This window comes from Podarcis raffonei, chromosome 3, assembly GCF_027172205.1.
Source record: "Podarcis raffonei isolate rPodRaf1 chromosome 3, rPodRaf1.pri, whole genome shotgun sequence".
Taxonomy (NCBI): domain Eukaryota; kingdom Metazoa; phylum Chordata; class Lepidosauria; order Squamata; family Lacertidae; genus Podarcis; species Podarcis raffonei.
Genome location: NC_070604.1, coordinates 61175352 through 61191446, shown reverse-complemented (window position 1 = coordinate 61191446; position 16095 = coordinate 61175352). Strand labels below are relative to the sequence as shown.

The window sequence follows — 16095 nt, the reverse complement described above, 5'->3', positions numbered from 1 at the left end:
GTACATGGTGGAAACAAAATGTGCAGGATGGCTTGGCCCAGATTGGGCCCAACACTAGGATATGATGGCAGTGAAACCAGCTCTGCCCCACCCTGCCATTTTGGGACCTTCTGATAGCTTTGTTTGGCAGCTAGGGGAGGCTGGAGGGACATTGCTATCTAATCCAGCACAGTGAGGGGTATAAGCATTGGATTGTTTTGCCCATATCGAGCAAAAAAGGTTGACATGTTGTTCCCAAACTGAGATTGTGTTCACATCATGAAACTGGTAATTATTTATTGGGGCGGAGGCCTCATGCCAATCCATTTGTTCTAATGCTTCAACCTGCGATAGCTGTTGGCAAAGCTGACCACACCAGCCATTTATTTGACAGGAGATCCTCACTCACAATAGCATGTATGTGCCGACAGAGAAATGTGCAAAGATCTCTGAATTGGATTCATAAGAAAACAAACAAACATGTGCTCTACTTTTAACGTGTTTTAATATTGTTGCTTCTAATGTCAGGTTATATTCCAATGTATTTCATCTCTTTTATTTGTGAGCAGTTTTGAATACACCAGAAATAGTGAAGTAAAATTCATTTTGTGTGGCCGATGGATATTACATGTTTTACGTGCACAGAACTTTACAGAGTAATAAGGCGACTGCTCCTGTCCCTGAAGAGCTTACAAGCTGCAAGACAATAGAGAGAAGATTAAACAAGGGGAGAAAATTGCTTAGATCCAGGGTTTCTTCTATTAATGGAAGGGGTTTTTATCCAGCAGAGACTCCCAGTAGTGAAAGGGAGGGAGGTAAGTACCACCTATTTTCCTTTCCCTGTAACCTCAAACAGAAAATAATGGGTTAAAAAGAATAACAGCCTCTATTCAGAGCCACTGAACCCCAGTGCCTACATCAGGGACCGGACTAACCTGTGGCCCTGCAGATATTGCTGCACTACAGCTCCCGTTATTGTGGACCATTGGCCATGCTGCTTCATGGTTAATGAGAGTTGGGGACCAATATTTGGAAGGACACAGGTTCCCCACTCCTTGGCTGGAGTATAGGACTTGAAAGTGAGAAACCCAGACTCATGAAGCACTCAGGCTGATTTTCCAGCATTGCTGAATTGCTGCTCTAATTTCCTTTGGAGGCAGTATGGCATATTAATGAAACCTTTTAGAATAAAGCCAGGAGCTCTGAGTCTGTAAGAACTGAGCATGTTCACTGGTGACAGAATGTTGACTGGCTTTTGGAGGGGACAGTAGAAAATGGGGAGACGGAGGATGGAATGATAAAAGACATGCTGGCACTCTGAAAAGGAGCACTCCACACAGCAACATTCAAACTCCCACTGAGAAAGAATATTTTGGAATGATTGCCTGAGAAGTCCCAGGAAAGAGTAAGAGGGTCCATGATCCAGTTTACATACTGCCCTCAACTGTACCATTCTTAATGCCAAAACTCCCTGCATATGCATATTTATTCTTGTTGGTGCTGCTCGTCATAGAAAATGTTGAATAGCTGGTCATATTGCCCTCCTGTGGTAGAGCCACAGAACAGCCTCAGGCCGGGAGAACATTTGAAGTGGGGAAAAGGAAGCTGTTCACTCTGCATAAGCTTCTGTCTCGAACTGAGGGAAGAGAACAACTCCAGATAGATGTAAGCAACCATTAAAGACCAAAGTGTGGGAGGCAGTGGAAGACAGGAGTGCCTGGCGTGCTCTGTCCATGGGGTCATGAAGAGTCGGACACAACTAAACAACAACGAGGGCCTGTGAGAAAATGGGAAGAGAATCATGCTCTTTGTGTGGCCAGAACGTGCTGGGGGACATGTGGAGGGAGCCCAATAGTGCAGATTTTCCAATGTACTTGCATATGCAGCACATGGACTGATTAGGACGCACCAAAGGCCCTCAATCTGGAAGCATTCAAAGTATTTAGTGCCCCATATAATTTGGCCCACCAATGGGGAAATAGGTAAAAGTGTGTTTTTTTTGGTCAAGTACAGGTTGCTGCTGTTGGGCTTTTTAAAAAAGTGCTCCATTTACAAAGACTCATGCTTTTCAGGGGAGCAGAGAAATGTAGCTGTCAGGGGCTCAGGAGCAGAAGCACAGGGGAAAGAGGAAATGGAGAGCGAAGGGGAAGAATCCGAGGGCAGCGTAGGGGAGTATGACAGTGAGCCGAGAGATTCCATGAGCTTCTCCAGCGAATCAGAAGATTCCCAGAAGGGGGCGCCGATGGTCAGGGCAAGGGGGGCCCCAGGGGGGACGCACCAGAAACAAGGGGCCAGCGGGGACTCCCAAAGCAGCAGCGGGAGATCAGGACCAGCTTCTCCACCAGAGCGTAGTGGGGGGGAAGAGTCACATGTGTCAGGACCAGCGTCTCCTCCAGCGGGGAGAGAAGATGAGTCAGGGCTGACCACGCCTCCATCGGAGAGTGGGGGAACGGAGGGGAGGTCAGTTCTAGCTAGCCTCCCCGAAGGAGGGAGCAGTGACAGCAGCAGTGCAAAGGTCAGGAGGAAGGTAGCCGGCTGGGCGCGCGCGCCAAGTTCAAATGTACAGGCGCGCGGGACAGCAGGAAACCCCGATTGGGAACCAGGTCCTAAAGCCCGCCAGAGGGAGGGGGAAGACTCAGGGGACTCAGCGTCAGAAGAGTCTAGGAAGGGCGAGACCCCGACAGACAGGCGGAACCAGAGGAGGAGAGAGCAAAGGAAGAGGTGGAGCAAGGCTAGAGTCTTAAACTGGTGTCTGGGGGGAGGAGATTCAGACGGAGCTTCAGCGGTCTAGAGTTTGAGACGTAGACCTGCACGCTGCGGCTGTGAAAGTGAAACTGAACTTCAATAAAGACTTTTGTACTTAACAACGAAACGGCGTTGGTCCTTTGTGAGCTGGGACCTCGGGCAGCTCTGACAGTAGCTAATTAAAGATGTAAATAAATGTACATCTTGTGTGTATTTTCCACAATTTGGGTGGATTAAATATGTGACAGATACTTATGTAGCAGCTAAAATGAAAGGGCCTGTCAGTTTCCATCCTCTTTCTCATTTCCCCCTTAAGTTCAGCTCTCATGAAAATTACGCAGCATCTTCAAGAGATTTTTCTCCCAATAAACACATTTTTATATGCAGTTTTGATTAACACACACATTTTTGCATGCAATTTTCCCTGATATCATGAGTTTCTGTATGTTATTTTCACCAACATCTTCATTTTTAGGCATACTTTCCCCTAACATATGCATTTTTGTAAACAGTGGTTGAGGAACTGCAATGTGAAATTCAGATAAGTGTGAAGGATGACTGTACTTCTGTTCTCTTTTGAAAAGTGCAAATTTGATAAATTTACTGAACTGAATTTCTCCTTCATCCCTAGTGGCAGCCTTTACTGCCACTGCACAACAATTGGTTGTGGCTTTTAAATTCACACCTAAACATCACTGATAATACTGAAACTTAGCCCGACCTTTGCCTGTGCCCTGATTATAGAGAACAGTTCTAACAATGTAATGCTTCCCAACCCATCCATTTGTCTCAGTCTGCTAACTAGAACAACAAAGAATCTTGCCGAATCTTAAAAGATGAACACATTTAATTATGGCACAAGCTTTTGTGAACTAGAGTCCACTTCACCAGATGCACAGCATGTTCCTCAGTTGGTTGATATATACAAATGGGTATATAGAAGATGAAAAATTAAAAGGCGCCGTCTGTTACATGGCAATGAAGTGCAAAAAGCATAGTTGGTGGCAGTTCAGTTAGACACTAATTAAATTTAAGCTGCTCAGCAAAGGAAAAAACGTTCCTTTGTTTACGCAATTTTATTTCAAAGCAAGCATTTGCAGAATGACTTGAATAGAAGCTAGCCTACAAAGGAGACAAAATGCTGGTGACAGGAGACAATCCCAGATGCATTGCTCATGACTAGAGCTGAAAAGCTCCGAATTGGAGGTGAACTATGTGGACTTGCATTTGGCACTTACAGCAGGATTCTGGAGCTCCTGAGTGGAGCCAATCCCAGTGCAGCTCAAAGTTGAGAGAAACACTTGGGGCCTCCAGGTTACTCCTTTGCTGCCTTGGCGTTGTCCATCCCACAACTGACATCATATGGTGCCAAGTGTGGGGCAGGTGGGCTTGGGAACAATGTCTTCAAGGGCCAACTGAGGACTTCTGCCAGGAGTTTCCCCATGCCTGAATTAGAGCTTAAGTGTATGCAAAAGAAGCACAGCTACCATTTACAACAACCATGTATGTTGGTGGCAGCATAATTCTATTAGCTTTCAAAGCAACTACTCTCTTCCGAACTTAAAAATGGTATGCTTAATGCTGGTGGTCAACAAAAGCGGTTCAAAGACTCTCTCAAGGCAAGTCTAAAAGAATGTAGCACAAACACCGACAACTGGGAAACACTGGCCTGCAAGTGCTCCAATTGGAGAACAGCCTTTACCAAAGGTGTCATGGACTTTGAAGAAGCTTGAACTCAGGACAAAAGGAAGAAATGTGTTAAGAGGAAGGCACATTTGGCAAGCCCCCACCGTGATCAACTCCCACCCAGAAACCTATGTCTCTACTATGGAAGGACGTGTGGATCCAGAATTGGCCTCCACTGTCACTTACGGACTAACTTTTAAAACTGTCTTTATGGAAGACAAATCTTACTTGGCTATGAGTGATCGCAGAGAAAAAGAAGGAGGAGGAGGAGAATTATATTAGCATTACTGGTTAAATTAATGGTAAACCACTTAGGGAGTTTATTTACAATTAGGTGACATACAAATTTTGTTAAATAAATATTTGTATTTATTTGTAAAATAAATGCTGGCTGGGGGAGAGGGAAATTGTAGACCAAAACATCTGGAAGACACTAGGTTGGCAAATGCTGTATATCTTATCTGCCAACTAAAGCAGACAAGCAGAGATGTTTTTCTTTTTAAAGACACTTTATAGAATAAAATGTGGGCTTCATTTTGCAGTGTTATGTCACTTTGATTAGCAAAATTAATATTTTAATGTGGCAAACAGTCACCATAAAAACAAACGAAGCCCACATTTTATTCTATAAAGTCTTGGAAAAAATAATGCTTCAGAACTTGTTTGTGTTTTGTTGTGTTCAAACGCTCATGAAATGTTATGTCCAGATCACCTGGTGGCGCTGTTTCACCAGGCGTGCATATTTCTGCGTGGTGGATAATACTTAGCACTGAGTGTGACTGGGATCACCTTTACAGAAGGCAACTTAAGTACATCGGAAGCTGGATCAGGCCCATCTAGTCCAGCATTCTCTTGTAACAGTGAAAGTCCTGAGTGAATATGCTGAAATCTTTAACATGTGAATGTAAAAGTGCTGGAGAAGATAAGGAGCTGTTAGAGTTAGGTGCGATCAAGGAATCTCTAAGCATGTGATCCTCTTGAGTGGTTTCCATTCCGAAGCAAGGTGGGCCTATTAGATTTTGTACAGACTTCAGAAGCATTAATAAGATCACCACGCCTGATGCCTATCCCATACCCAAAGCGGATTCTATGTTGGAGTTGTTGGGATCAGCCAGCATCAGGGTTTTTGGCAAATGGAATTGGAATAATCTTCTAGGTGTAAAACAGCATTTAACACTGAATGGTATATATGGATTTACTTTTCTTCTGTTTGAGTTACATGATTCTCCGGCATCTCAAAGGGGAAAGGGAATCTTTATGACAAATGATAACCTCTCCCTATTTTTTAAAAGCAGTACCAGCAAATCTAACCAGCAAATATGTGTTGCTCAAAAGGACAGGACTAGTATCTTAAAATCAGTATTTTTTCAATTTCCAGAAAAGGGAGTGGGCAGTACAAATATGCTAGTGATTTTTTCTTTTCTTTTCAGCAACTATTACAGGCCTATTACAAAGCTTTCAGAAGCCTCTTCTTTCTATAAGTATTTGACTTACAGTACATTCTGCAAAACAACACCGGAACATGGCTGTATCTTTATTTAGTATTTATATTATTTCTTCTTTTTTAAAAAATATACATGCCAGTTGTTTCACTTTTAGTTAATCCACTATTAACACAAATAATCCACTATAAACAAAAATAAAGTAATTCCAGTACACTTAAATGGAGTTGAAAAGAGCTGTTGACGTTGCATGTGCGTCCATTTACATATGGCTGGCAGAATGACTTTAATAATATACAAAAAATTTCCACCTCATTCATGTGGATAACAGGCTGGGAGAAGCTGTTCTCTTTTGCTATAGTTGGTCCATAAAATGTCCCTGAGATACAAATGTGGCAGAGAGTCTTTCCAGCTCCCATTTTGCTCAAGCATCTTCAAAAAAAGGTATCTTCCAGCACGATTAAAACATTTACTTTGTGCAATATAGTTTCTTTCTTTCTCTCTCTTTCTGTATAGAAACTCACATTAGGCCTTGTCCAAGCTTGGCAAATAAGTTTTTAACTGTAATATGTCGGGTACAGGCTGTTTTCTGTCATGGTAGAAACTCAGTCCCGTAAGAAGTTCCACATCTCTGACTCGGGTTGCATGGAACTTAATTCTCTCTTCCACCCAGGAGGACTCAGGCTTGCCATTCTGTTGGAGCAGAGAGAAAAGGTTGTGTAAAAGATTGCTACAGAGTGTGTCTGTCTTATTTAGGGGGGGCGGGAATTGGGATTACTCACTGTGCAGCTTTCACTGTTGTCTTCTTTGTGAGGTATAACATAAGATGCAACGTCAAGAGACCCTTCGCATTGCCAAGGAGTCTGGGAAATATTTTTACAACTTGTCAAGATAATAAAGTAGTGAGTTGGAATGAGGACTTCTGGATTACTTGTGAGCCTGGAATAAAAATTTAAAAAATCAGTATCTTAGACTTTGTCCTTGTAAGCTTTTAAAGTTTTGTCACACCACAATAGAATGGACAGCGGAATCGACAAAACATTTAAGCCCAAACTATACCATTAAAATGGTTTGATCCTGCTAAATGCAACCCACCAGAAAGTTCTGCTGTGACAAAACATTTTTGAAATGAATCATAGAGGAGAATTTGCTGATGAATCAAGTCCCTTGATGGCAGGCATGAAATGTGTTACTATGGAAGTAGGTTTCCTTTTTTAAAAGCTTTACTTCCTCATTTTAAATAAAACCTACTGAAGCTTTCCCGTTAATGATGCTGTTAATGAGTTACTTCGAGCAGAATTCATTATAATTCAAAAGAACTCTTTGGAACCATGAGTCTAGTTAACTGGAAAGCTAGAATTGTTTTCCTAAGGAAAGCTTTGAAAGAAAGTAAAATTACAATAGCAACTCAGATGAAGGAAGGAATTGAATTTGTTGAAACAATAGTAGGTATCTGTGTAGCAGGTTCACAGGCTGTATTTGGACTGAATGCTAAATCTTCGTTCAGCACTACATGAATGACTGGGCTCCTCTCCTTCTCTGTTCCTCTCCCACAAAGCTGAGCTGCAGTCCAGAAGTAGCTGCTTCCATTTCCCCTTAACTGTGGTTGCTAATTAATCAGAACCAGGGATCCTATGGTTAGTGTAGGCTTACTTTGAAACAAACTTCAGTCAGCATTAAATCATGTTCCCTGATTCAGACAAAACAAAACAGAACACAGTTAAGGGAAAGTGGAAATGAAATCTTCCAAAAAAATTGTGGAGACAGAGGAGGGGGAGTGTTCAAGCTTAGGAGGGGGCTAGGCTAACTTTGCCCACTATATTAAAGTGGACATGTGTTTTGTATTATTAATAATATAAAGTAATATAAATTATTATTTATAAATGCACATACAGTCATACCTCGGGTTAAATGTGCTTCAGGTTGAGTGTTTTCAGGTTACGCTCTGCGGTGACCCGGAAGTAACAGAGCACGGTACTTCTGGGTTTTGCCGCTCGCTCATGCGCAGACGCTCAAAATGACGTCACGCGCATGCGCGGAAGTGGCAAAATGTGACCCACAGATGTGCAGTTGCGTCTTACGTTCTACTCAGGATGCGAACGGGGCTCCGGAATGGATCTATATTTAAATACTATTTTAAAACACATTTCTTTCAAAATTTCTATGGCCTCCCAAATTTGTATTTAAACATATTCTGATACGGTTTCTGAGTCAAGAATTGTATGAAGTATGAATATTGGTGGATCAAGTAAGTTCTGATCCTCACATTAGTTTGGGAACAAAATAAAAAAATTCCTTCCAGTAGCACCTTAGAGACCAACTAAGTTTTTAATTGGTATGAGCTTTTGTGTGCACACTTCTTCAGATACACTGAAACAGAAGTCACCAGACCCTTATATACAGTGAGAGGGTGGGGAGGGGTATTACTCAGAAGGGTGGTGGGAATGGGTGATTGGCTGATAGATGTGGTAAACCTATTGACTGTAGTTTGGGAGTTGTGGATTGGTTCAGTTCGTATATCAGTGTATGTTAATAAGGAGTTCCTTTCACTCTTCCCCTCCCCCTTTTTATAACTGATGAACTACTTGAAATATAGATTGTTCGCTAACTTTCCACAGAAATAAAATCACAGGTGACTGCAGAAATGGAACACAATGAACTTCTAGGTGAACTCATGTGAAAGTGAAACAGACTTATTGGCCCATCAGTATTGCTGAGAATACAAAAATGGGAGATAGATAAATAGATAGATGATAGATAGATAACAAAATGCACTTTATCTGATGTTTCATCCCAGAAATTAACCATAGTAAGAACTTTTCTATGGTAGCTAGTGCCATAAAATTGTAATACGGTTTTAAAAATAGCTACAACTGACATATGTTTACCTTTTCACTTCCTCGGGTGTATCATACAAGCCATTGTAGTCGTAATCAAACACAGGGCCAGTAATGACATGGACACCATTTCTGGCTGCAGCATAGGCTGGCAGTAGGACTGCATTAAAGTAGTTCCATATCACTGAAAACGCAATGGGAGCAGTTGAACAAGGAAATACAAGCGCCTTTCCTATCAATCACACATGCAGGATAAGAAGGCATCTTTTTGGCATTTCCCTTACTAAGATCATAGGCTGCCTTTATTTTTCTTATTTGTCAAACTAGTTTTGTATGGCATGAACATATCACCATCCCCTGATGGCTGGCAAATATGACATCTTTGGGATGTTGGAAGCCTCATAATACATAACCTCTGTGACCTGGGGAATTTCCCTTGATTTGTATATTTTTAGGCAAACTGGGGCGGCGGCACAGGGAGGTGCAAGCAGCTGCCCTCCAGGCCCCTCACCTGCCTCTGTTAGTCAGCCCTGCTGCCTCCTCATACCATTCTTCAACTGAGGGAGTACACACTTGCCTCCAAACATCTTTACTTATTAGTGGGTTTCAGGGGTTTGGGTGGCAGGTGGTGGTTTTAAAAATAAAAAGAGAAGACACAATTAACCCTTACCATGGAAAGCATGGTACATTGGTACAATATTGCTTGATAAGAATGCTTCGACTTTACTGTATCTTTCATCCTTTATCAGATCTGAAAATTAAAAATGTATAAACAACTATTAATTACAAAATTTGAATGAAATGTCTCAAAAAAAGGCTTATGCCCCATTCCCCCCCTTTTTGCCCACTTCTGGGTCGCAGCGATGTGCGCATGCACTGTTGCATGTCAATTCAATGCACATAAATCAGTCGGTGCCTTATATCTTATATATAAAAGCAGAAACTGCAACTCTTGCTTTGCACGCTAATAAATTGCTCTGCTTAGAAATGAGAAAGAAAACAGAATTACTTGGTGGGAAAAGAAATCCATAGTTTAGCTGGCGGTGACTTTTGTAAAATGAACACATCTGGCTGCGGTTCGAAGGAATGCGACTGTCGACATTGAAGCAGCTTGGGGTGGCTTCTGAAGATGCAGTCCAATTGTCCTATTTAACAAAATGGGGCATTAGTTGCTGTGTATGCATACCGCACATTACATAAATTGCCAGATATAGATTCACAATTGTCTCCCTTACTCTGACTGCCATCTATGAAATGGTTTAGCCTGTGAAGCTGTTTTTTTGGCCAATAATTATTCCAGTCTCAGTTTGGCTGGCTGAACATATGACTTGTGAAGAACTCTCTAATAGTATGGGGAACCGCTGTGCTGTCTAAGAACCATTTGGTTTAGCTCTTAGTATCAGTATTCGCCTTAGTATTGTTTAGGCTCACTAGTCTTGCATCTCCTGATAACTTCTTTTCCCCCTTTTAAATATAAACTGTGTCCTTAATTACTAATGTACTTACATGCTTGTTAACCATATAGGCACTCCACAAAGGCATCTTGATCTTGTAGCTAAAGCCATTTACATAATGGTAGCTGTGAAGAAGACAATAGACCTGCTTCTTTTGGAGCACTCTGGGCCTCCCAAATGGCAAACTGTATTTTTCAATCTTCTTTACTAGAGTAGGAGGAAGAAAAACACAATTCAGCTTGCTTCTCCTGGAAAGATTTTCTGCTTAATTTATACTTTTCTCTAAGTAGTTACAATGCTTACTTTCTGAAGTATTGAAAGTTATCTGTTGTTGAATCTGTGGCAAGAGAAAGCAAAAGGTGAGGTCGTCATTTTGTGTACCATCATACCAAGCAAAACATTTCACAAAAAATGTCCTGTTTTTTATGTTCCAACTTTGTTCCTCTCAATCACAGGGGCCCTATGAGGGGATATAGTGACAAAGCTTTCTCCCACTTCAGTGACAGAGAACCTATGGGCCCTCCAGCTGCTGTTGAACTCCAGCTCCTATCAGACCCAGCTAAAGTAGTCAATGGTTGAGGGCTAAATTTACCACTGGCCTACCCTGCAAGGGTCACATGCCAGCAATGGGTGTGACCACCCAACGTTATCACAGACACATAGCCCTCCCTCCTTCCCCCTCAGGTGATCTGTGCAGATCAGCTGTGGAGCAGGGTTAGGTCTCTAACCCACTCATCAAAGGACCAATCTGATGACCAAGACAGGAACAATTGAATTCACATCATCATCTGGGGGCTGGGCTGGGTGGAGAGATTTCCCTTTGAAGGAGGAGGCTCATGGTCTGAGAATTCTCCTTGTTTCCAGCATTGTTGTTAGGTGTGGTCTCAGTAGAAAGCTGTTTTTCCAGCTCTGTCTGGTTTGCCAGCTATGGCCATTCCTGAAAAGGGACAGTCTAGCCTCTATGACTCATGCACTGACAACCTTGGGATTGGATTACTGTAATAAGCTGTATGTGGGGCTTGCTTTGAAGATGGTTCAGAAGCTATAGCTAGTGCAAAATGTGGCAGATAGTCATCTGACTGGTTCAGGTCCTTGGAATCCTATTGCACTGATCTTGTGAGAGTTGCAATGGTTTCCAATTTGCTTGCTATCAAGCAAAATTCAATGCACTAGTAATGACTTATAAAGTTCTAAAACAACATGCTAAGATCAACAGCTGAGGTTCTCCTAGCTGTTCCTCATCCCAGTGACATCTGTTATGCAGCATTGAGGGACAGACCTCTCACTCTCACTGCCATCATGGTATGTCCTTTCCCTTGAACTATGACTAGCACCAACACTGATAAGCTTCCAATGTCAACCGAAAACCACCTATTCCATCCAGCCTTTACAGGGGTGACCATCTGGCCAGATATTGATTATTCTTGTTATTGCTGCCCTTGTTGTGATTTTATCTGCTCCTTTTATTTTTGGGTTATTATTGTATTAGTTGATAACCCTCCCTGGTATCACATTGTTATGAAGACTGGGTTAGAAATATAAATATTTAAAGGTTTGGGGTTGTTGTTTTTAAAAAAAATACTTATTACAAACCATAAAAATCCCTCATTGACATCACTGAATGCCAAGTGATGTTGACACAGCTTAAGCAGGATTCCATGGTTTTTTGCTACATATATTTTTTTGGTCTCATGAATACTTACTGAAAAATCACATGGGCAGCCACGGTTATCTGCAGAGGTTCTCTGTTGTGTAGAAGGGCATGTCGAAGGAAGGCTTTCTTCCTTGGGATGTCTTGGCATATAACTGGCCTTCTTTAAAAGGTGGTTGAGGCTTCCATGGGTTCCATTGTTGGGAGCCGGTATCAAGCCGAGTAGATCTACAGTTGTTCAGAAAACAATGGCAAAGATGTTCAAAGGTGCACTTCTGTACTGTACTTCTGTACTGCAGTCCATTTGCAACTATGATCATGAAAATGCCATGTCTTTAGAATTTCTGACATTTTATAATTCTATCGATGCTGGTGGTCAACTGAAAGGCCCACTGGAAGCAGATCATAAGCATAAAAATATAAGACAGTAAGATAAAGTAATCACACGCCACAGGTGGGTCTCCTGGGAGACAGAATTCCAGAGCCTGGGTACTACCACTGAGAAGGACCTTGGACGTTATTGAGATGTGAAGTTGTGCTTCTCTAAAGATATCAGTGAGTAGGCAGACTCATATGGGAACAAGCAAATCTTTAAATACAGTATATTATAGTCTGCTCACTACCCAAGAAACACTGCCTGTCATATGTATAGAAGACAGCTTGGGATCTTCCGCCTTCTATAAGGCACACTTGCACACTGGCCAACCCCAACCCTGATTCAAGCCTACAGGAATAGTCTACAACTGCAAGAATTTCTCTCTCATTTCCTTCACAGGGCAATAGCTTCACTGTTGACAGAGGTTCTAGAGGTGAAGCAAAAGCTTGGGCCCTTTGCAGGCTGTGATGCTGCTGCTAATACACGATAGGCTAAAATTCATTCCCTAATAAAGACCAGTCTAATGCAGCCCCAAACTGACAGGGATTTCACAAGTGTGAATAGTATTTACAAATAGTTTTCTCCCAAAGAGAAGTCTGTGCACAGGGACAACCATTTCAATAAATTCACACTGAGAAAATGATAGCGCTATTGATGCTAAGGGGAAACAAGCTATTAATCTGGATAATCAGGTTATCAAGGGCCATGCAAGAGAGCTTTAATATACAGCTCCCATGAATCTGTATGTTGAGACTGCATTTCATCACTTGCAAAGTTTCAAAATGTAAGACAACAAAACATGTCTTTATGGTGAAGCTGAAGGCTTATTTGGCTTCTTGTCTATGTCCAAAGACCCATGAATCTTGGCACGTCCCTCAAATATCCACATACACACACAAACCTCATATCTAGTTAAACACTTATTTAAGTGTGGGGCAGTTTGCAATGGGTAGAGAGAGCTCCAAGAAAGGGGAAATAGTAAGATATGGGAATCCTGAGAAGATGATACACATATAGAAAGAGAGTGAATAGGAAGCGGACAAGAAGGGGCTAAAAAAAATGTAGGGTTGTTGTTGTTAGATTGAAAATTGACGTGGACAGGAGACAGCAGAGTCCAGCAGTTTCCCACTATAAGAAATGTATCCATAATCTGCATGTAAAAATCCAGTCCAATCAAAAACTATTTTTCCAAAAGCTTTGTGAGGTGGGGGGAGGGAGAAGCCACTTTACCATACCACACATTAAATTGTAGATCTCAATGTTTTCAAAGGGATCAACTTCATTTTGAATCTTGAATCCAGGTCCAAACCCAATAAACAGAGCCTAGAATAAAACAGAAATTATGTTTCATATGTATGAAATGAACATCTCCCTTTCTCTCTCTCTCTCAGTGTGTAACACACACTCATTTGGAACATCCATTTAGGATGTAGTCCTATTCTCATTTATCTGAGAATAGGCATGATTAATTCTATTTCTACTACTTCTATAAGTTTGCACTGTTAGTCTTTAACTAATAATTGCTAAATTGATCTGAATACAAATGCAGTCTAAGCTCATTTTAAATGAATCTCCGTTAAAGTTATTTCAGGGGAAATCAGAACAACCTTTCAACAGGCTCCTCTACTTTAGACTGTGTGTATGAGGAATATATAGTTGGTTCACATATATTTTTCAGAACTGTCTCCAGCAGAAGTAAACAGTGAATAATTATGCCCCTGTGTCTATGTAGCCCTTAAATTTATCTAAACATGTAAGACTGAGATAGCCCTTTTTAACGGCATACAGGAAACCCAGCTTTAAAAACAAAACAAAAGTTTGATCTAACATTATCTGTCAGGAGGCTTACATTGTTGCAAATGTTCCAGTTGAGGTTCTTTTTTACTTTCTTTGAACAAATACAATATGTATTTCGTTGCAAATGTTATTGAAGTCATGATATAAATGTTATAATCTACCTTTATTCAGACTACAGCTGCATCCCTCAAGACAAACAAAAGCAAATAACAGACTGCTATATTCAAGGCGAATGAGTTTCTTATCTCTTGTGGTATTTTTTTTTAACAGCTGTTATTTGTGCAGCCACTGCTGTTTGCTATAAAGAACATTAGCATGCCATACTTCTCGGTAACAACAGATGTTCCTACAGTAAAGATCTTAAACTACTACTTGTCCCCTGCAAAGACCATTCTTTTGAATTCTCACGAAAGTTGCACATTTAATAAAACCGAGAGCTAGCTGTAAGACTGCTCCAGTCACCAGAAAAATCTAGCAGACAAAAGCTGATACAAGGATGATACCTGTGCCATGTATTTGGACTACATACTCTGCAGATGTACAGAAGAATAAATGTTGAGTTACCCAGTCTCATCCCACCCCATCACACTCAGAACAAGACAGAATCTGCAATTTAAAGTAAGATAAATGCCATATCTCTGGCATTTCATAAACGTATGGGTTCTTGATCCAAATATCAAAAGTGGGATAATTTAAAATGCTGGCTGTCAAGATATAAAATTCTTCACCTACAACCTGAATTTGGAACGGTCCCATGAAAGCAATACAGTGGGGGCTCTTTTAAAGATATATAGATTAGCTCACAGGTGCCTCCCAGCCCCATAATACAGGTAAATGAAATAAGCCTAAGTAGGCAGGACACAAGTCTAGATGGCAAGGAGGGTCAATGGCCAGGCATGAGTGAGAAACATAGAGGGAGCATGATAGAGATCCCAGCATCAAAGACTACCCCAGGAACATTAAAAGCCTTGGAAGCGCACAGAGGGGAGAGATCCTATTTACCTGCATATTTGCAAATGCATTGTCTGACCCATGGAATCCACCAGTGCAATACTTGAGCTCAGAGGGCATCCTACAAAACACAGACATGAATAGATAACTGGCAATACCTGCCAACCAGCATTACAGAAAAAGCTTGACTAGCGCAACCACTGACCCTCAAACCTTCCTTTTTCAGTTTGTTCCTCTTCCTACTATTCAAAGCACCATTTGCTGAGACTATGTAATGCTAATTCCATTGGCATAGCCAAGGGCGGCGGGGGGAGGAGGCTGCCCTCCCATCAAGTAAATAAAGAAAAACACTTAACTGAGGTTTTGCCACCGCCCCGCCCCCCTAAATCCTAGCTACGCCCATGGATGCTTCTCAAATCTTTTCATTAGCTTCTTTTCCCTTTCCATATCCAGGACTAACTCCTTGTCCTGCTCCTTAAAATTCTTCTAACTCAAAATCCAACAAACTAGCAGAAGGGAAAACTCGAGAAAGGTTACAAATATATAATTTGATCCCACTTAGAAGCAACAAAACTCAGAAACATACGATTTGTGTTATGGTGCTGGAATGAAACAATGCTTCCATGCACAAGTAGAGTTCATGGGCCCTGTAAAAAAATTAAATTTTCATAGCCAGGAATGAAAGAGTGGCCACTTACCGAGCAAGCTGCCATTGCTTGTCCATATAAAAATGCACTGGCTCAATCCGGTCATTCTTGGCATAATGAAATCGCTTGGGGAGCAGTTGCTTCAGGTATGCCTTGAAAGGTTGATTTGGAACCAAGCACTGAAAATGTTGAAAGTAAAAATACATATTTAACCCCGTTACACTTGCAAATTTTAAGTGTTCCCAAATGGAAACGCTTGAATAACTCAAGCGGTAAACCTATTCAAATGCTTCTATAGAAAACTTTCAGGTCCCCTTCTCTCTCTCTCTCACCCCATCATGGGAGCCACTTCCATGTGATCTGGTGTCATACCCACAAGGGTAAGCCCGATAAAGAACGTAGCTATAATTTTACAACTGGGCAGAGAGTAATGACTATACTTACTGTAAGGTTTCTTACAATGCCTTCGTAATCAACTGGAAGAGTTAGATGAAATAATTAGTTACCTAAAGGTCAAAAGAAAAATGAAA

The 16095-nt window shown here is 41.4% G+C and overlaps 1 protein-coding gene across 1 annotated transcript in view; it reads right to left on the bottom strand.

Annotated features, from left to right (window-relative positions):
* Positions 1-5925: 5925 nt before the first annotated feature.
* Positions 5926-16095, bottom strand: part of ENPP1 (ectonucleotide pyrophosphatase/phosphodiesterase 1) — a 45895-nt gene continuing 35725 nt past the window's right edge. The window contains exons 14-25 of the mRNA XM_053381929.1: positions 16010-16041; positions 15617-15744; positions 14970-15039; positions 13406-13493; positions 11847-12022; positions 10447-10480; positions 10196-10350; positions 9699-9834; positions 9360-9440; positions 8741-8873; positions 6635-6791; positions 5926-6545 (exon numbers count right to left, since the gene is read on the bottom strand). Of these exons, the coding sequence (XP_053237904.1) occupies positions 6378-6545; positions 6635-6791; positions 8741-8873; positions 9360-9440; positions 9699-9834; positions 10196-10350; positions 10447-10480; positions 11847-12022; positions 13406-13493; positions 14970-15039; positions 15617-15744; positions 16010-16041 (1358 nt within the window). The 3' untranslated portion in view covers positions 5926-6377. The remainder of the gene's footprint in view (positions 6546-6634; positions 6792-8740; positions 8874-9359; positions 9441-9698; positions 9835-10195; positions 10351-10446; positions 10481-11846; positions 12023-13405; positions 13494-14969; positions 15040-15616; positions 15745-16009; positions 16042-16095) is intronic.